General features: G+C 43.7%; 2 protein-coding genes across 3 annotated transcripts; one reads left to right on the top strand and one right to left on the bottom strand.

Moving 5' to 3' along the window:
• Positions 1 to 747: 747 nt before the first annotated feature.
• cabp4 (calcium binding protein 4) lies at positions 748 to 10443 on the top strand. The gene is made up of 7 exons (XM_047799904.1): positions 748 to 782; positions 891 to 1038; positions 5843 to 5873; positions 6669 to 6812; positions 7139 to 7248; positions 7876 to 8023; positions 10008 to 10443. Exons 1-7 carry the CDS (start codon positions 748 to 750, stop codon positions 10034 to 10036), a joined length of 645 nt encoding a protein of 214 aa, XP_047655860.1. The 3' UTR covers positions 10037 to 10443.
• Positions 10444 to 10581: 138 nt separating this feature from the next.
• lonrf1l (LON peptidase N-terminal domain and ring finger 1, like) lies at positions 10582 to 19524 on the bottom strand. Of its 2 annotated transcripts, none has more exons than XM_047799903.1 (12): positions 18722 to 19524; positions 17888 to 18003; positions 17632 to 17754; positions 17510 to 17551; positions 17182 to 17395; positions 16373 to 16475; positions 16031 to 16145; positions 15599 to 15720; positions 15369 to 15527; positions 15143 to 15239; positions 13814 to 13963; positions 10582 to 12851 (listed from the first exon to the last, which is right to left on the bottom strand). In XM_047799903.1, exons 1-12 carry the CDS (start codon positions 19368 to 19370, stop codon positions 12681 to 12683), a joined length of 2061 nt encoding a protein of 686 aa, XP_047655859.1. In that variant the 5' UTR covers positions 19371 to 19524; the 3' UTR covers positions 10582 to 12680. The 2 variants fall into 2 exon arrangements, with proteins under 2 accessions (XP_047655859.1, XP_047655858.1); XM_047799902.1 differs by having other exon boundaries at positions 15077 to 15239; positions 18722 to 19523.
• Between the last annotated feature and the right edge of the window lie 1790 nt (positions 19525 to 21314).

The following is a 21314-nucleotide window of genomic DNA, read 5'->3' as shown; positions in this document are numbered from 1 at the left end:
GTAGTGTATTGTAGTGTAGTGTTGTGTTGTGTAGTGTATTGTAGTGTAGTATAGTATAGTGTTGTGTAGTGTTATGTAGTGTAGTGTTGTGTAGTGTTGTGTAGTGGCATAGTATTGTAGTGTTGTGTAGTGTTGTGTAGTGTAGTGTTGTGTTGTGTAGTGTTGTGTAGTGTTGTGTTGTGTAGTGTTGTGTTGTGTAGTGTTGTGTTGTGTAGTGTATTGTAGTGTAGTATAGTATAGTATAGTATAGTAGTGTTGTGTTGTGTTGTGTAGTGTAGTGTTGTGTAGTGTATTGTAGTGTAGTATAGTATAGTATAGTATAGTATAGTAGTGTTGTGTTGTGTTGTGTAGTGTTGTGTTGTGTAGTGTATTGTAGTGTAGTATAGTATAGTATAGTATAGTAGTGTTGTGTTGTGTTGTGTAGTGTAGTGTTGTGTAGTGTTGTGTAGTGTTATGTAGTGTAGTGGCAGAGTATAGTAGTGTTGTGTTGTGTTGTGTAGTGTTCTTTTGTGTAGTACAGTAACATAATACAGTAACATAGTACAGTGACATAGTACAGTAGTGTCACGCTGTATAGTCATTGTATACTTTATCAATTTTGTAGCTAAAATGCCTTATAATGTCAAAAACTTTTTAAATTCCTGATCTAAATCTATCATGATTGTGTAACACAAAGCATTCTAGCTCTAGCTCTGTGTAACGAATAACATCTCGCAAGGAATAATATGTGAATTTATTTTCTTCAGCATGTCTCAGAGGAGTAAATCATCCACCAGTCAAAAGTAAGTCGTTTCAAAATCAAACTATGTTGAGCTCATGAAGGCTGAAGTGTTAAATTACACCTTTATTTAAAGTCTAAATGTGAGAGCAAACACTTTCTCTGTCCTCAGTTCCTCCTCCGGTTCCTCATCAGATCCTCCATTACGCTCGAGTTTGAAAAGCAGCACTAAAGACCCCAAAGCTGGAAATCAGAAAAGAAAAATCAGCCAGAGCTCCGTCACGGCGTACACGTCCTTCCTGAACACGCTGTTCGGACAGGTACGGCTGCAGGTCACTACAGAGGTGTAGAAAGAACATAGAGTTTGGATATGAACAATGAGAGCCACCTTTACAGTCCTGTCAGAGCTGCATTACCTCACTAGTGCCTCTTTTCCACCGGAAAGTATCGGGTGCTGGTTCAGAGCTAGTGCTGGTTCAGAGTTGGTTCCACTGGAGAACCTTCTAAGAACCGGTTTGCCTTTCCACCGGTTAGAGAGCATCACAGAGCCGAGTGTGACGTCACTGTATACGTGTCACGTGTCCCAGCGACGTTAGCGCAGCAGCGACAAACACAACAACAACAATGGTGAATGTTGCTTTACTGTTAATGCTCATGGCTTTGTGAACCTACATTAACACCCAAACGCGGCGAATAAAATGTGTACGTGCGGCTTTTCCTGGTTCCGGAGCCGGTGCTTTGGCGGTCGAAACAGAAAGAACTGGTTCTAAATTAGGCTCCGAACCTGCACTCGAACTGCCCCGGTGGAAAAGGGGCATAACTAGACCATCAGTGTGTACCGTGTTTTAATATTTAGCGGGCGGTTTAATTTGTGCACGACGCATCTCAGGACGCAGAACTGAAACGTTGGTGAACTTGTGTTACTTCTTCACAGCCTGTAGATGAATCCACACCGTAATGTTCGTCACCTTCTTCCACAGACTGCATCCTTCTAACAAAAGCACATAAATTCACGATCTTATTTCCGGGATCTGTTAATTAATGTGCGCTATGAAAGGAACTGGTTAAAATGCCACTTACTCAACATAGTAGGAAGTTTGGAAGATGTTGGTTATCATCTCAACACACCCACATTATGCTAATGTTAACACCCACATTATGCTAATTTCATCCGAGTGTTAATGTGAACTCAGGGTCATATCCAGGGTCATTCTGGGTTAAGTACCGTGACCCAAAGCTTAGACGTTTTGCTAATCTTACAGATGCTAGCATAAAGCTAAGCTTAACACACAACCCAAATCATATAACTAAATGATCGATTTCACACCAATTATTGTGTTAATTTGTGTAACTTTAATAAAATCGGACTTGTGGTTAACACAACTTCATATCAACTAAAGAACTAATGGCTCGGCCCTGAACTTTAAATACAGTTACACAATATTTCTGTGACTGCTGTTAGAAAAGACAAATATGTGTGTGTGTGTGTGTGTGTGTGTGTGTGTGTGTGTGTGTGTGTGTGTGTGTGTGTGTGTGTGTGTGTGTGTGTGTGTGTGTGTGAGTGAGTGACATCTAAACACTCTGCTTCCTATCCGCAAGGCTGAAAGATAAGACGATTACAAGCGTATTAATAACTATGATGATGAATCACTGTCAGTCTCTTCACACATCCAGCGTGAGTCTGAAACACAAAATAATGACATGAAGTAATGAAAACTGGTGTGTGTGTGTGTGTGTGTGTGTGTGTGTGTGTGTGTGTGTGTGTGTGTGTGTGTGTGTGTGTGTGTGTGTACAGTTTCTGAATGTAATCCATCTGTTGCTCTACTTTGAGTTTTTCCCTCTGACCATTTGAGCACAAATGATTTGGATGACAGTTTACAAAAAAAGACAACGATGACAAATCTATTAACATCAGTGTCAACATCAGTGTCTCAACATCCGTGTCAACATCAGTGTCTCAACATCAGTGTCAACATCAGTGTCTCAACATCAGTGTCAACATCAGTGTCTCAACATCAGTGTCTCAACATCAGTGTCAACATCAGTGTCAACATCAGTGTCAACATCAGTGTCAACATCAGTGTCTCAACATCAGTGTCAACATCAGTGTCAACATCAGTGTCTCAACATCAGTGTCAACATCAGTGTCTCAACATCAGTGTCTCAACATCAGTGTCAACATCAGTGTCTCAACATCAGTGTCAACATCAGTGTCTCAACATCAGTGTCAACATCAGTGTCTCAACATCAGTATCAACATCAGTGTCAACATCAGTGTCTCAACATCAGTGTCAACATCAGTGTCTCAACATCAGTGTCAACATCAGTGTCAACATCAGTGTCAACATCAGTGTCAACATCAGTGTCTCAACATCAGTGTCAACATCAGTGTCAACATCAGTGTCTCAACATCAGTGTCAACATCAGTGTCAACATCAGTGTCTCAACATCAGTGTCAACATCAGTGTCAACATCAGTGTCTCAACATCAGTGTCTCAACATCAGTGTCAACATCAGTATCAACATCAGTGTCAACATCAGTGTCAACATCAGTGTCTCAACATCAGTGTCAACATCAGTGTCAACATCAGTGTCTCAACATCAGTGTCAACATCAGTGTCAACATCAGTGTCTCAACATCAGTGTCTCAACATCAGTGTCAACATCAGTATCAACATCAGTGTCAACATCAGTGTCTCAACATCAGTGTCAACATCAGTGTCTCAACATCAGTGTCTCAACATCAGTGTCAACATCAGTGTCTCAACATCAGTGTCAACATCAGTGTCTCAACATCAGTGTCAACATCAGTGTCTCAACATCAGTGTCAACATCAGTGTCTCAACATCAGTGTCTCAACATCAGTGTCAACATCAGTGTCAACATCAGTGTCAACATCAGTGTCTCAACATCAGTGTCAACATCAGTGTCTCAACATCAGTGTCAACATCAGTGTCTCAACATCAGTGTCTCAACATCAGTGTCAACATCAGTGTCAACATCAGTGTCTCAACATCAGTGTCAACATCAGTGTCAACATCAGTGTCTCAACATCAGTCTCAACATCAGTGTCTCAACATCAGTGTCAACATCAGTGTCTCAACATCAGTGTCAACATCAGTGTCAACATCAGTGTCAACATCAGTGTCTCAACATCAGTGTCAACATCAGTGTCTCAACATCAGTGTCTCAACATCAGTGTCAACATCAGTGTCAACATCAGTGTCAACATCAGTGTCTCAACATCAGTGTCTCAACATCAGTGTCAACATCAGTGTCTCAACATCAGTGTCTCAACATCAGTGTCAACATCAGTGTCTCAACATCAGTGTGTCAACATCAGTGTCTCAACATCAGTGTCAACATCAGTGTCTCAACATCAGTGTCTCAACATCAGTGTCAACATCAGTGTCTCAAAATCAGTGTCTCAACATCAGTGTCAACATCAGTGTCTCAACATCAGTGTCAACATCAGTGTCTCAACATCAGTGTCTCAACATCAGTGTCAACATCAGTGTCTCAACATCAGTGTCAACATCAGTCTCAACATCAGAGACAATAACAAATTTTATTAAAAAGACAAAAAGAATTTTTTTTTATTGCAGAAAGACAGAGACAAAATATTCCAGTTACTGCGAAGTCACTCATCGTGTTGTTTAGTTTTAAGGTCTCGGTGATGTTGGGCAGGTCATTTTGTCTGTAACACACAAGTTTATCTTTGACTACAACATTAGCTAATACTCTACAACACCACATTAGTTAGCTAACAAACACAACAATTCGTTTATCTTTAATTACTGTATATAAATAAAATATATAATCAATTAAATATTCAGTTGGGGGGGTCATGGTGTCTTAGCGGTTAGCACGTTCGCCTCACACCTCCAGGGTCGGGGGTTCGATTCCCACCTCCGCCTTGTGTGTGTGGAGTTTGCATGTTCTCCCCGTGCCTCGGGGGTTTCCTCCGGGTACTCCGGTTTCCTCCCCCGGTCCAAAGACATGCATGGTAGGTTGATTGGCATCTCTGGTAAATTGTCCGTAGTGTGTGAGTGTGTGAGTGTGTGTGTGAATGAGAGTGTGTGTGTGCCCTGTGATGGGTTGGCACTCCGTCCAGGGTGTATCCTGCCTCGATGCCCGATGACGCCTGAGATAGGCACAGGCTCCTCGTGACCCGAGAAGTTCGGATAAGCGGTAGAAGATGAATGAATGAATGAAATAATCAGTTGAAGTTGCGAAAGTTCAGAAATATAGAATAGAATAAATGCATCGATACTGAAATGAAAGTCTTATTTAAACCTCCAAAAAAGGCTTCAGGATACACAAGTGTACACACCTCTCACGTCAACCAATCAGGACGCACATAAAGCTGTGCTGAAGAGAAACACACTACACTGGGAGAAAAAGGGGAGGAGCTACACAGGATGGAGAGGGGAAGTGGGGATTAGAGAGAAGTGGCATGTGGTGGTATTGTGATGGTGTGTGTGTGTACGTGTGCGTATGCGTGTGTGTGTGTGTGTGTGTGTGTGTGTGTGTGTGTGTGTGTGTGTGTGTGTGTGTGTGTGTGTGCACGCTGTGGAAAGTCTTGCTATTTCATCATGTTAGTCACAGCATGTGTTTGTACTGACGTCAGGGACAACGAAGCATGACATGGTGTTATCCAATTAGACAATCTGTGTGTGTGTGTGTGTGTGTGTGTGTGTGTGTGTGTGTGTGTGTGTGTGTGTGTGTGTGTGTGTGTGTCATCTGTTTTGTGTCTCTGAATATTTTCACTTTTTCCTCTCTGATAAATTCCCTGTCTCTTTCTCACTATATTTATCGCCTCCGGAGCTTCTTTAGCGTTTCTAAATAAAAACAAAGAACAAAATATTTGTGCTGAGCTACTGTGCAGTGTGTGTGTGTGTGTGTGTGTGTGTGTGTGTGTGTGTGTGTGTGTGTGTGTGTGTGTGTGTGTGTGTGTGAGATAGTGAATGGTGGTAAATAGTGAATATTTATGGGCCACATCTCCTGGGATTCTAATGATTTCCATATTTAGTTCCTGTTTGAGTCATTTCTCTCTCTCTCTCTCTCTCTCTCTCTCTCTCTCTCTCTCTCTCTCTCTCTCTCTCTCTCTTTCTCTCATGACAGGATAGAAAGCTGATGCCAGAGGAGCTGGATGGTGAGTGTAAGTTGGTGACAGTGTTTTTTTTATTGGCTGACAGCAGCAGGGATGTGAAGAGAAGCCAAAAGCTTTATTAAAAAAAAAAAAAAAAAAGCTTAAAATATGAACAGCACAGTGCTGCTCAGTCCTGCACTCTGATTGGTCAGAAGGTAATTAATTCTCTAGAACAGCAGCTGGGACAACAGAACAGGTTCGTATTAATTCTCTCGCTCTAATGCAACAGGGACGTGAACAGCACAAACTCTACTGATAATAAACAGAGTTTAAAAACGTGTGTGATGTGGTGAAGGAGTGTCCAGTGTCAGTGCTGTGGAACAGTCAGAGGTGAAGCTGGAAGTTCTCCACATCTTCAGGACAGAGGACTTTACACTTCTTTACAGTTTCTCACTAACATGACAAGCTGAGATTTTTCTCTTATTAACTGTGAGAGAGAATAAAGAGAGACTGCAGAGGGACGAGTGTTTAGGGCTGAGAGAACAGAGACACAATCTGCTGTTATAGAAACACAACTTCATGGTGTAAAACAGTAACTCCACCTCATCACACCACCATGTCACGCAGTATTTTACTGTTTCACACACACACACACACACACACACACACACACACACACACACACACACACACACACACAATGTTTATTACAGATAATAATCTGTATAATCTGAAATTATTTGATGTTTAAAGACCAATTGTAGACCAAAACTCTTAGAGTGTGTGTGTGTGTGTGTGTGTGTGTGTGTGTGTGTGTGTGTGTGTGTGTGTGTGTGTGTGTGTGTGTGTGTTGTGTAGAGCTGCAGCTAGCCTTTAAGGAGTTCGATTACGATCAGGACGGATATCTGCACTATAAAGATGTAGCAGACTGCATGAGGACGATGGGGTACATGCCCACAGAGATGGAGCTGATCGAGATCATCCAGCAGATCAAGATGAAATGTGTGTGTGTGTGTGTGTGTGTGTGTGTGTGTGTGTGTGTGTGTGTGTGTTTAATAAGATTATCAACAAGATGAACTGTTTCTTTCCTCTGTTATTGACATAGCTATCAGATCACTATATGAAGATCATAATAGAATGATTTCATCATGTAGCTTATTGTAACTTAAAGCTTTATGTGAAAAAATAAATAAATAAATAAAATACATTACACACATAGTGTGTGTGAGCTTTTAGGCTTTAAGAAACAAGTGTGTGTGTGTGTGTGTGTGTGTGTGTGTGTGTGTGTGTGTGTGTGTGTGTGTGTGTGTGTGTGTATGCACGCATAGGGGGCGGTCATGTAGATTTCGATGATTTCTGTGAGCTCATGGGTCCGAGGATGCTGATGGAGACGGCTCACATGGTGGGCATGCGGGAGCTGCACTGTGCTTTCAAACAGGTGAGAATCCTTTTGCTTCATTAGCAGCTGTAAAGTCTGACATTCCAGTGTAGACACTATCATAGCACAAAGAGCAGCGCATGAGAGGAGCTCATATCCTCAGGCTCTATGTTGCTCCTGGCTGGCTCGCCAAATTCAAATTCAGATATGGATTTTAGTTGATGATGAAACTTCTTTGTATTACTTAACTGTCAACTGTAAGATGATTCTGAATGCTAGTCAAATCTCAGAGTACCATCTTTTCCTGTTGGTGATCTTAAGGTGTACGTTTTCTTTTGTTAGTGGAGTTTCTTCTGACTGAGATGCTTGTAGTAAAAATTAGGACTGTAAAAGACTATCATCTTTTGATCACTGCCTGGAATTGGTTTGGATCAGAACTGAAGCAGTGCAAGGGTCTGGAATTTCATCCAGAATTATCCCTGTTCTGATCCCGGTGTTCCAGAGACGGACTCGGGATCCACCCTAAGCATGGCTCTGATACTGAAGATAAATCTCACTGATATCGAACCACATTCTAGCTCTAATGAGGAGCGCTTGATTTAAACACACATCCTGAGTGTAGATAGTTCAATATTCCTAATATTCTCTCTCTCTCTCTCTCTCTCTCTCTCTCTCTCTCTCTCTCAGTTTGACTGTAATGGAGATGGAAGGATCAGCTATGAGGAGCTGAAGGAGTCGATGAAGACACTGCTGGGTGAGAAGCTGAAGAAAGGGGAGCTGGAGGAGATCCTGTCTGACATCGACCTCAATGGAGACGGAACTGTGGACTTTGATGGTGAGCAACAGTGATTAGAAATCACAGGGAAGGTGTTGAGGTCATCTGAGATCAATCAGGCCATGGATTTTGGATTGATTGTAGATTTGTCCTGAGCTGCTGTCAGGCTTGTTACCTAGACGATGCATCTGTAGCATCAGATCTGTTCAGGAGGACCCAAACAAGATCGCTTAACTGACAGCATTTTATAAATACTGCTAATCTCACGCACTTACTAAACAGAGATCATGAAAATGCGTAAATGCTTGCATGTGTATAGCTAACATCACACACAGGTGTATAGCTAACATCACACACACATGTATAGCTAACATCACACACACATGTATAGCTAACATCACACACATGTATAGCTAACATCACACACATGTATAGCTAACATCACACACATGTATAGCTAACATCACACACAGGTGTATAGCTAACATCACACACACGTGTATAGCTAACATCACACACAGGTGTATAGCTAACATCACACACATGTATAGCTAACATCACACACAGGTGTATAGCTAACATCACACACATGTATAGCTAACATCACACACAGGTGTATAGCTAACATCACACACATGTATAGCTAACATCACACAGGTGTATAGCTAACATCACACAGGTGTATAGCTAACATCACACACGTGTATAGCTAACATCACACACGTGTATAGCTAACATCACACAGGTGTATAGCTAACATCACACACATGTATAGCTAACATCACACAGGTGTATAGCTAACATCACACAGGTGTATAGCTAACATCACACACAGGTGTATAGCTAACATCACACACAGGTGTATAGCTAACATCACACACATGTATAGCTAACATCACACAGGTGTATAGCTAATATTAAACTAATCAAGTTCTCAGTGTGTGTGAACTAATTTGGATTCTCATGAATATTAAATCTGACTAGCTTCATTTTAACTTGGACTAATTGAACTGATATCTTTCTGATGTCTTTAATGAGCATCTGCATCGTATTTATTCTCTAGTTGCTCATGTTATTGTTGTGGAGTTGAAAGACATCCAGAATCCAGCAGCATGCTCGTGTTGTTCTAAAGAACCCTGAGAAATAAAAATGTTCAGTACAGATGACTAGTGGCTGTAAATATGAAGCCGAAAGCTGGTGTTTACAATGTCACATTCACATTATTTACACCCTCGGACATGAGACTTGCAGAATAAACAGGATGAATCTCATAGCAACCCACACTGTGCAGGTTCGAGTGGTATTTACCAGAGAACACCAGGACTGGCAGGTCCATCACCGGTGCCCTGTTATCTTCATGATGAATGGAGGTTCACACTGAGCACACGTGACGGAGGTCTGTGTGATGTCTGGAGATGCCGTGGGGAACGTTATGCTGCCTGCAACATCATCCAACATGACTGGTTTGGTGGTAGGTCAGTGATGGCCTGTGGAGGAGGGTCACACAGACCTCCATGTGTTAGGTACCAGGATGAGAACCTCAGAGCCGTTGTCAGAACTTACACTGGTGCAGTGGGCCCTGGGGTCCTCCTGAGCCATGATGATGAAGGCATTTATGCTATTGACCGGCCCTCGTGTTCCTGCAGACCCGAATCAGCTGAGAACCTCTGGTACATTATGGAGTATCAAAGCTGCTCAGTAGTACCCCAAGCTGTCCAGGTGCTCAAGCCCTGATCCAGGTCTGGGAGGAGATCTCCAGCTCAACATCCTCCATCTCACCAGGACCAGGAGCAGGCCCAAACATTATTTAAATATCAGTTGGTTTTCAGTGAGATTTTGAGTCCAACCTTGCTGGGGTTGATGAATTGGGTTTTATCGACCGGTCTCACATTCATTGTTCTTAAAGAATTATGTCTATAAATAAAGGTTTTCAAATCGAATATTACGTACATCGAGATTTAAGTTTTCTCTTCTGTTCTTGAGCAGTGTATTTATATATATATAGTAATGTAAGGTATCTGTCTGTTTTTGTTTTGTGCTTTAGAGTTCGTGATGATGCTCTCAGCTCGGTGAGATCCTTCTGCAGTTTCAGCGAAGTTTCAGCATGAAATTCACCTCATTATTAAATATTTTCTTTTTAAAACATTTAATATATTCATGTTATATGTAAAATTATTATAAATATAAGAGCACTATTTGCATTGATTTCAAATCAGTGTACAGAATTATACAAATGTGGCATTTTAAATAAAGTAAAATTAAATGTTTTTAAAAATTGTTTTCTTTTTTAAATTGTCTTTTTTATTATTAATTACTATGAATACTATTTAAAACCATAACGTACACTGAAATGTCTGAATGCTCTTCGTGTGTGTGTGTGTGTGTGTGTGTGTGTGTGTGTGTGTGTGTGTGTAGCGCCCCCTGCTGAACGAGGTCAGTTGTGCCTTATTGACGCAATGGGACTAAGAATATTTTTTAGTTTTATTTTAAATTAAAATTAACATAAATATTCAAAAAAAAAAAAACGATTCTGTAAAAATGAACAAAAAAAAGTCATTGATTAGTTAAACTGTACACATACAGAGAGCAAATAAAACCAAACAGTTATTACACAGGGAAAAATGCTAAATGGTTTTAATAAGGCAAAAAGTGTTAGTGCATCTGCACGGTGTGGAAAATACGCAAACTCTTCTTCAGCACAACAGTCTTCCTCTCCTGCTCTCATCTCATCACCACAAACTTCCACTCGGAACAACACGAACATCCAGAACGACCAAAGCGGAGCTTCTCGTTTGGTTCCGGCTGTTTGTTTGTCGTGGATTTTTTTCACGTCCCTCTCACGTACGAATGAGAACACTAACAAACACCACGAGATGAGAAGAGTTGGATGTGGAAGTCTGTCCTCTGAGCAGACACACACGGACACGTGGCTCTCATCGCAACGTAACTAGATGACGTTTCGGCTACAAAATCGTTCGGTCACGTTGTACGCGATTGACGGACCACGTTTACTACCAGTGTTCGTATTTTACGGCAAAGATCTTAGATGATAATACACGTAGTTAACAATTAAGAATGTTACAACTGATAATTACAATTGTTAACTATTATTTAACACATTTAAAAAAATAATTTAATTGTAATTTTATTAAATGAAAGATGTAATTAAATAAACATAAGTAAATATATAGCATGACCAGAAAATGTGGGACGTTTCGATTTACCAACACTCTAAATTTCCTTGTGGGTTTTTTTTTATTTTTAGGATTTATTCAGACAAATAAACTGAAGTGTTGTGTAAGGGTCTGTTACCCCAGTGTTACCCCAGTGTGCCTCACTCGCCCCCACTGCTCTATAAGGCTTGGAAGACTTCTGTACTCTCTCCCTTTAACCCTTTGTGGTGTCTGTGCATTTCGGTGCCTTGCTGTGTTCAGGTCAGACTGTGTGCTGGAGAACTGATGATCGGCACATGAGCTCTGAGCTCGGACTCGTACGTGCCAAAGAGATTAGAGCACAAACATGAAACCGGTGGAAGTGAAGCTCAGGATTTATACTAACACACTGATTACAGATCAGACGCTTCCAGCTTTATCGGGAAGGCTCTGGGCCTGTAGTAAGGCAGTTTGTATGTGGTGTTTAACTGGACAGTAAAATGACTGATTCAGTGTTCACGTGCTGTTCGATTCTTCTTCTAAAATTAAGGCTGAAGTTTTTATTTTTATTTTATGAACCTGGGTCATGTTGATGTTCGAGATCGCACTGCTGTTAGCTCAGTGTTTCTTCTGTGGTATGAAAGGTGATGATGATGACGATGACTCGGAGAGAGAGAGACAGAGAGAGAGAGATCAGACCTGACCGGTATACCAGCAGATAAAATGCGTCCGTGAAATGAAGTCTCTGTAACTGCATTCGTACAGTATAGAAACCGCCAAACACTCTTAGTGAGTCTACAAGGTGCTAATCTCAGGACATGAAGTTTGTGTTAATGTGTGTTCATGTCCCACACATTAACACTAAAGATGTGATCAGCACACATCCAGGAGGTTGTTGTGAGCTGTAGTGATAAATACAGTTCTGGAGTTTTAATTAGATGATTATTTTTGTTGTTGTTGTTGTTGTTAGCATGTCGCAGTAAACCTGATGAACTAACACTACTTCATACCTGACCACACACTCGGCTCCAGATGTATTGGCACTGTAGTTACATCTTCCTCATGTAGAAGAATTGTGTGTGTGTGTGTGTGTGTGTGGGGGGGGGGGGGTCACCTTATATAGTCATTGTCACGAACACTCAGGTGCAAGATCTCTAGTCCACTATACTTCAGGTAGATTAGCTAAAGTCTAATTGTTTTAGAATCCCACCAAGGGTGCCAATAATTCTAGAGCAGATGGTGTGCTCCTTAGAACTGGTGTTGGTGACGAGGTTATGGTCGCGTTCAGGCTCGGACATGTTTCTGTATCTCCATCTAATTCAGTCTGACTTTTATTTCTCAGAGTTTTAAGGTTTAAAGCTAAACTCACTTTTGTTTGATTACAAATAAGACAAAAAAAAAATAAAAATCAGCATTTGGGATTTGCTTCATTCAGTACATACGCTCACAGTATTTGTGCGTGTGTGTGTGTGTGTGAGTGTGTGTGTGAGAATACTGTCTTGTGCTAATATTAGATCACACAATGTTACCACTGCATCAGGGCAGAAGGAAACACACACTGTGTCTCACTGTGTGTTCTGCTCATGTTGAGTGTTCTGCAAGTACGCAAGGATGTGCTGGATCTTAACCAGACGTTCTCTGAGTGTCGTCATGGATAGGACCGAGAGCTGATAACGAGGATCCACTGGGAGAACTGCTAATAACCACCAACAACAAGCTGGACCATTAGGGCTGGACTGGAGGGAGAGAGAGAGAGAGACAGAGAGAGACAAAAAGACACAGAGAGAGAGACAGAGAGAGACACACACGCACACAGAGAGACACAGAGACAGAGAAGGAGAGAGAGACAGACACACAGAGACAGAGATAGAGACACACACAGAGACACACAGAGAGACAGAGAGAGAGAGAAAGAGAGAGAGAGATTAGTCACCCACTGGAACACACAACACCAAGTAACAGGTAAAATGCAGTGCCTTTATAAGGACAGTACGGGCATTCACTAAATTCTGGAGGTCTTGGAAAAACGCCCTCTTTCCAAAAAAAAAAAAAAAAAGCCTACTACGGAGGACAAAACAGTCGTACAGGTAGATTTATTTTAGAAAACAAGAGAGAGAGAGAGAGCTCCAGATGTACAGTGAAATCCCGTCAGTAAATCTCTGTGACTACCCCCCCCCCACACACACACACTTTCAGTAACTGCACGAATATGCCAACTTCATCCACTAGGGGTCAGCAGTCACGAACTAAGAAGTGAAGAACACTTTCAGAGAAGGAGCGTGTGAACTGTCTCAGCTCTCTTCAGCCTCTTGTGTTTAAGTTCAGTGTACATAAGGGGCTGAAACTGCTGGGAGTCTGACAAATACTGTGTGTGTGTGTGTGTGTGTGTGTGTGTGTGTGTGACGTTGAGTTTGTGTCTGTATGGGTTTATAAACAGTACGAGTTGTATTGTTAGAGTTATATGGAGGTCACATGGATGTATCAAAAGGACTTTTTAATACGGTCACAAACTCCTGAATGAAGGACAGCACAAGATCTAAACCAAGAGCCTCAGGCCTCCAGGACACCTTCATTCATCTTCTCTGATGTTCTGATTCAAATCACGATAAATTTTTTGCACTCATTTGTTTCTAAAAAATAATTTTTTAAATGACATAAAAGATAGTATTGACAGTGAGCTGTAGCATGTGTGTGTTACCTGTATATCCATCTCTTTCTCAGGCATCGGCCCAAAGTGCTGCAGTATTTGGTTCCTGAATCGGTTCTCCAGACTGTGGAACCACACACCTGCCTGATTATACACCTGATCGTAGAGATCCTGCAGCTGCAGCTCTTCCTTTCCCTCCACCTAACACACACACACACACACACACACACACACACAATATATCAGAAGCTCAGTTACAAGCTACAGGTCTCAATCAATATCTCTCTAGACAGTGAGCGACAGTAAGCGACAGTGAGTGAGCGACAGTGAGCGAGTGAGCGAGTGAGCGACAGTGAGCGAGTGAGCGACAGCGAACGAGTGAGTGAGCGAGAGCGAACGAGTGAGTGAGCGACAGCGAACGAGTGAGTGAGCGACAGCGAACGAGTGAGTGAGCGACAGCGAACGAGTGAGTGAGCGACAGCGAGCGACAGTGAGTGAGCGACAGCGAGCGACAGTGAGTGAGCGACAGCGAGCGACAGTGAGTGAGCGACAGCGAGCGACAGTGAGTGAGCGACAGCGAGCGACAGTGAGTGAGCGACAGCGAGCGACAGTGAGTGAGCGACAGCGAGCGACAGTGAGTGAGCGACAGTGAGCGAGTGAGCGACAGTGAGCGAGTGAGCGACAGTGAGCGAGTGAGCGAGCGACAGTGAACGAGTGAGTGAGCGACAGTGAACGAGTGAGTGAGCGACAGCGAACGAGTGAGTGAGTGAGCGACAGCGAGCGACAGTGAGTGAGCGACAGCGAGCGACAGTGAGCGAGCGACAGCGAGCGACAGTGAGCGAGCGACAGCGAGCGACAGCGAGCGAGCGACAGCGAGCGACAGAGAGCGAGCGACAGCGAGCGACAGAGAGTGAGCGACAGCGAGCGACAGAGAGCGAGCGACAGCGAGCGAGTGAGCGACAGCGAGTGAGTGACAGTGAGCGACAGCGAGCGACAGCGAGCGAGCGACAGCGAGCGACAGCGAGTGAGCGACAGCGAGCGACAGCGAGTGAGCGACAGCGAGCGACAGCGAGTGAGCGACAGCGAGCGACAGCGAGTGAGCGACAGCGAGCGACAGCGAGTGAGCGACAGCGAGCGACAGCGAGCGAGCGACAGCGAGCGACAGCGAGTGAGCGACAGCGAGTGAGCGACAGCGAGTGAGCGACAGCGAGCGACAGCGAGTGAGCGACAGCAAGCGAGTGAGCGAGTGAGCGACAGCAAGCGAGTGAGTGAGCGAGCGACAGTGAGCGAGCGAGTGAGTGAGTGTGTGCTCACTCTCTGGTCCTGCAGGTACTCGATGTTAGCGATGTAGTAGCCGTCCCTCATGCTGCGTGTAATTACATGGAACCGTTTCCCCCCAAACGTGTCGACCACCGAGCGTCCGTCTGGGAGAAAGTGCACATTACGGATGTGCAGCATGCAGCCAAAATCTGCAAACCTGAAAACACACACATTATTCAGGCATTATTCACACACACACAACACACACACACACACACACTTTCTCTTAGGAATAAATAAAAAGTGTCAGCAGAAATAAACAGGCCCTAATAAAACAAACACACACCCTTTGTGTGTGTCGCTGATGCACATGCCAAACTGGCGAGTTCCTGTCTCCATGCAGCGGCGGATCATGAGGCGGTACCGAGGCTCGAACACGTGCAGCGGGCAGGGGACCGTGGGGTACGCCATCGTACACACGAAGATAGGTACATTATTCTCTAAACTGAGAGAGAGAGAGAGAGAGAGTTAGAGCAGAGAAGATGAAGGTGTGTGTGTGTGTGAGGTGCTGCTTACTCTGAGAGCTCTTTGGTTTCATCATTGTGGATCTTCTGTCTCCCAGCATGCTCCTCAGACAGGTAACGTTTAATCATGTCATCAAGCACACTTGTGATGGAGAACCTCCGAGAGGCCAAGTACTGCAAACACAGTGTGTTGTGTGAGTATTGTACTGTATTGTGTGTTTGTGTTTCCTGTGTAAAGCAAACTGGTCAACTGGTGTTGTGTGTAGTCGTGCTATAGAAATGAACTGACAGTGACATGTTTATTACCTTCGTGAAATATATTTACAAATTAATTCATGCCCTCTGAATGTGTGAAATTTGCTCCACATTGATGAATTATGTTGGATCTGAATTCTAAATGCTGGCCGATGACATCATAATAGCAGAACATGAGAGCAGTTAGCATCACCTCACTGTGCACTCAGTACATTTAGATGCGTCTCACCAGCCTGAGGCTCTCTTTACACAGGGGACACTGAGGGCTGTGATCTAAACTCCTTTGCAGGCAGTTCTTACAGAAGGAATGTCCACACGGCGTCGTCACCGGCTCATAGAACAGTCTACAAAACAGAGAGAGAGAGAGTGTGTAGAGTGTGTGATAGAGAGAGAGAGTAGAGTGTGTGTGTGAGAGAGAGAGAGAGTGTGTAGAGTGTGTGATCGAGAGAGAGAGAGAGAGAGAGTGTGTAGAGTGTGTGATAGAGAGAGAGAGAGAGAGAGAGAGCAGCTGAAGCTTAGCAGTGGCTAGTTATTTATCTGAGTTATCTGATGACTGTAACAGGTCCAGTACCTCATGCACAGTGAGCACTCAAAGTCACTGGGGTCAAGCAGATCTCTCGGTACACTGAGGTGGAGTTTATCTTCATCACTACACACTGATGCTGCAGTGCCCACTACAGAGAGAGAGAGAGAGAGAGAGAGAGAGAGAGAGAGAGAGAGAGAGAGAGAGAGAGAGACAGAGACAGAGAGTGGGGGAGAGAGAGAGAGAGAGACAGGCGGAGACAGGGAGAGAGAGAGAGAGAGAGAGAGAGACAGAGAGAGAGTGTGAGTGTGAGAGGGAGGGAGAGAGAGACAGACAGAGAGTGGGGGAGAGAGAGTGAGAGACAGAGAGCGACACAGAGAGAGAGTGTGAGTGTGAGAGGGAGGGAGAGAGAGACAGAGAGAGAGTGTGGGGGAGAGAGAGGGAGAGAGAGACAGAAAGAGAGAGTGGGGGAGAGGGGGGGGGAGAGAGTGGGGGAGAGGGGGGGGAGAGAGTGTGTGAGAGGGAGGGAGAGAGACACAGAGAGAGAGAGAGACACAGAGAGAGAGAAAGAGAGAGAGACACACACAGAAAGAGGGGGGAGAGACAGAAAGAGGGGGGGAGGACACAGAAAGAGGGAGAGAGGGGGGAGATATTAAACAAATATCTAAGCAATTTTTAAAAAAGAAAAACAAACAATATCAAACAAAGCTACAGTTGTTGTTAGCTGATTTTTTTTAGCTCATGTATTACAAAATTTAAATTTAAAATAATATTACTGTTACATGTGTGTGTGTGTGTGTGTGTGTGTGTGTGTGTGTGTGTGTGTGTGTGTGTTTTGAAGTGTTAATACAACTGACCTCCATGTTTTTTATGTTTGGTGTCACTGTTTCCCACCACTTCAGACCCCACCTCCAATCCTGACAGTTTCCTCTTCAGCATTGCACTCTTTTCCCCCAACTGAGGGGCGGAGCTAACCCTCTTCAGTCCTTCCCCTCTGGCTCCACCCACCATGTGAACCCGTAAAGACTGAGCTCGGGTTAGACCCGAGGGCTCGGAACACTCCTCGAGCTTCTGAGGGACAAAAAGAACACTAAATGTCAACATACTATTACATGCTAATATCACACCCTATAAAATGTTAAGTGTGTGTGCGTGTGTGTGTGTGTGTGTTTGTTTCAGACTCACCTGCACACTCTCACACGTTGGAACCAGGAGATCACACAGGATCTACAGAGAAGATAAACATGGCAGACCAATCAGAATTCAGCAATTCACCACGTGAAGATTTTATTATATGTTTTACGTACGTTTTCCACTTCCTGTCTGGCTTCCTGGAAGTCCTGATCCAAACAGAGACACTGAAGGCAAAGTTTTACAGACTCGTCCACTCGACCCATTTCCTTCAACAGCTTAGCTTTACAGAACACCACCTTAGGGGGAGGGGGGGGCAGAGAGAGGGAGACACACAGAGAGAGAGAGAGAGAGAGAGAGAGAGAGAGAGAGGTGAGACAGTTGATGTGATAATTATGTGTAAATGTAAAGTGTACTCTGTCGCTCTCTCACCTCGACGGACGGAGCGACGCTCACACACATGTCCAGGTCTTCCAGAGCATGATGATAGAGCTGCAAACAACGATACACTTCAGCACGACACACTCGCAGTCTGACATTACTGGGGTCTGGGAAAGAGAAAGAGAGACAGTTGTAAATGTTTGTCTTACCTTTTATTAATAAGCTCTTTCATTCTGTACAGATGCCATTTATTTTTGCCTGGTATGAAAAGTGAGAGTTAAAGTTCTCTCTCTGAAAATGACCATGAACCAGTTGGAGCACCGCTGGGTCCCTGAGCAAGGCCCGTGTGTGTAAACTGTAAGTCACTCTGGATGTGGGCGTGGCCTGTGGATGTAAAGTTACGTACTCTCGCCTGTGGGCGTGGCCTGTAAATGTAAGGTTATGTACTCGCGCCTGTGGGCGTGGCCTGTGTTTGAGTGACAGCACCACTGACAGTTGGTCAATTTTTACACTGTTTATAAACTTTAAGTCTCCGTGTGGTGAACACACACACACACACAAACACACACACACGCGCGCGCGCGCTTCACGTTATAAAACCGAACACCGCGTCACGAAGAGCCTTATGCAACTTTTAGCTTCGCGCATGCGCGGTGGGCTTTTGTATTTTGTAACGGATGGCATAGAGCGCATGCGCAGTGCCGACCAGGCTTCATTCCTCAACACGCTCTATAAAAGTATAACAAAGAAAGTGTGCTGAATGAGCCGTGTTTATAGTGCCACATGAGTGTGTGTACCGTGTGTATGGTGTGTGTACCGTGTGTATGGTGTGTGTACCGTGTGTATGGTGTGTGTACCGATAGACATGGTGTAATAACACCGTACCGGACTGTAGTAGCTGTGATGCTAACGTAGCCGCCTGTGTGAGCTGTTTACTCCTCAGCAGCTCCTGCACCTCACACATCCTCCTGCTCTTCTGGACTTCATCCGGAAACCATTTGTGTAAAAGTCCACACAGCAGCACGTTAACACGCAGCACGTGTTTGTCCCCGAGCTCCTCACGGCACGTTTTACACTTAGACAGAGATGTTTGCTGTAAGCAGCTCCTACAATACGAGTGTCCGCACGCCGCAGTGACCGGTTCCGCCATGAAGCGGCTACATCCGGGACAGTCCAGTTCTCCGTCCTGCTCGCGGTGTGTAACACAGCGGTCCCTCTGTCTAAAACTGTGCACGATGATTCCCACTAACGTGCTGATGTGTTCGGGTCTCACGGGCTCGGACTCACACCTCACGGCTCTGAACAAGCCGCCCAGCGCCCCGGTGAGGCGACGGGAGTCCCGGTCCCTGTCCGAGTCCCTGTCGGTGTCGGACGGCATGAACAAGCAGCCCAGCGCCCCGGTGAGGCGGCTGGAGTCCCGGTGGTCCCCCCGGTGCCGGTCCTCAGCCCAGTCCCCCTCGTTGTCGGACGGGATGAAGAAGCCGCCTCCGTCCCCTGAGGACACACAGTTCTGCTCCGGCTCTCGGATCGACATCTTTTCCCCTTTATTTCTCTACTAGTTAATAAAGAAGACGACATAAATTAAGGTTCTCCTACAAAAGTCGTGTTAAACGTCACGGAGCTAAAACACACACTGCTATAAGGAGAACCTTAATTGCGCGTGCCAGCGTGTTACATAAAAACACACGGTCACGTGACGACAAACACGCGCTCCTATTGGTCAGAGAAATGTCGGTTACAAAACCCCGAGCTTGTGGAGCTTCCAGGAACAACATGATGTTTCTAAGAATCTGACTGTTAAAAATAAAACATGTGAACTGTGATAATCGATAGTTTATCGTCGTAAACTATTATTTAGAATTGTTTTATTATCAAGAAATAATTGACCTTTGTGTTCGGATTAAAATAACTAACTTAATGGATCAGGAAGTAATAATGTATTTGTGTACACGCTTTATATGTCAACACCATATAATGTTGTGTTTGTTAAGTGGCAATAAGGTGTTAATCATTCTACTATAAATACATTTAAAACTATACAATAAACCTCCTTTATTCACTTACAGCCTCAGTTTTAGGTCGCAGCATCTGCGCATGCGCCAAAACCTCTACAGTTATGAGAGCTTTGGAATGATGAAACTTATTTCATAACAGCTTTCATAACTTAGCTGTTTTTTTTTTCCTGCATCATGCATTATATACTACAGCAATAATGACAACAATGTGAACCTTCACTGTCTTTTCTGCCTATTTTTATGTAGCATAATGTCATTAAGCTTAGAATTAAATGTCCATGATGTTAGTGTTAAACATTCTGTACACATCTGGGAAAAATCTGCACACGGTGTATCATGTTTACTGATTTAACACCATCATGTTCACAGATTAGTGACTGCCTGCAAATTCACAGTAAAATCAGAAGCATCTTTCATCGTTTCACTTTAAAGTATATTATTAAAGTATATATTAATTAATGCACAGAAAATTCCTCATGGAAAAAAGGACAATGAACTATTAGCAGTGAAGATATCAACGATATACAACAATATAAACAATCAGGGAGTCGACAGGCTGAATATATAAAGACCTACAAGAGAAGTCAATGAAATATAGAAATTGAAATGTAAAACCCAACAATGGTGTTGTAGATAATGTTCAGTGACAGTGTTGGTGTTGTAGATAATGTTCAGTGACAGAACACACAGTGTTGGTGTTGTAGATGATGTTCAGTGACAGAACACACAGTGTTGGTGTTGTAGATGATGTTCAGTGACAGAACACACAGTGTTGGTGCTGTAGATGATGTTCAGTGACAGAACACACAGTGTTGGTGTTGTAGATGATGTTTAGTGACAGTGTTGGTGTTGTAGATAATGTTCAGTGACAGAACACACAGTGTTGGTGTTGTAGATGATGTTCAGTGACAGAACACACAGTGTTGGTGTTGTAGATGATGTTCAGTGACAGAACACACAGTGTTGGTGTTGTAGATGATGTTTAGTGACAGTGTTGGTGCTGTAGATGATGTTCAGTGACAGAACACACAGTGTTGGTGTTGTAGATGATGTTCAGTGACAGAACACAGTGTTGGTGCTGTAGATGATGTTCAGTGACAGAACACACAGTGTTGGTGCTGTAGATGATGTTCAGTGACAGAACACACAGTGTTGGTGTTGTAGATGATGTTCAGTGACAGAACACAGTGTTGGCGCTGTAGATGATGTTCAGTGACAGAACACACAGTGTTGGTGTTGTAGATGATGTTTAGTGACAGTGTTGGTGCTGTAGATGATGTTCAGTGACAGAACACACAGTGTTGGTGCTGTAGATGATGTTCAGTGACAGAACACAGTGTTGGTGCTGTAGATGATGTTCAGTGACAGAACACACAGTGTTGGTGTTGTAGATGATGTTCAGTGACAGAACACAGTGTTGGCGCTGTAGATGATGTTCAGTGACAGAACACACAGTGTTGGTG

This window comes from Tachysurus fulvidraco, chromosome 14 (genome assembly GCF_022655615.1).
Source record: "Tachysurus fulvidraco isolate hzauxx_2018 chromosome 14, HZAU_PFXX_2.0, whole genome shotgun sequence".
Classification (NCBI taxonomy): domain Eukaryota; kingdom Metazoa; phylum Chordata; class Actinopteri; order Siluriformes; family Bagridae; genus Tachysurus; species Tachysurus fulvidraco.
This window is presented reverse-complemented; position numbering and strand designations above follow the sequence as displayed.

What these genes read in the sequence shown, in the direction of transcription:
- cabp4 (XM_047799904.1), top strand. Translation starts at nt 748, where the DNA reads ATGTCTCAGAGGAGTAAATCATCCACCAGTCAAAA. An exon ending in CCAGCAGATCAAGATGAAAT is followed by an intron (nt 6,813 to 7,138) that starts GTGTGTGTGTGT and finishes ATGCACGCATAG; the next exon opens with GGGGCGGTCATGTAGATTTC. An exon ending in TGCACTGTGCTTTCAAACAG is followed by an intron (nt 7,249 to 7,875) that starts GTGAGAATCCTT and finishes TCTCTCTCTCAG; the next exon opens with TTTGACTGTAATGGAGATGG.
- lonrf1l (XM_047799902.1), bottom strand. Translation starts at nt 19,370, where the DNA reads ATGTCGATCCGAGAGCCGGAGCAGAACTGTGTGTCCTCAGGGGACGGA. An exon ending in CAACGTGTGAGAGTGTGCAG is followed by an intron (nt 17,396 to 17,509) that starts GTGAGTCTGAAA and finishes TTTGTCCCTCAG; the next exon opens with AAGCTCGAGGAGTGTTCCGA. An exon ending in AGAAAGAGATGGATATACAG is followed by an intron (nt 12,852 to 13,813) that starts GTAACACACACA and finishes CTCTCCCTCCAG; the next exon opens with TCCAGCCCTAATGGTCCAGC.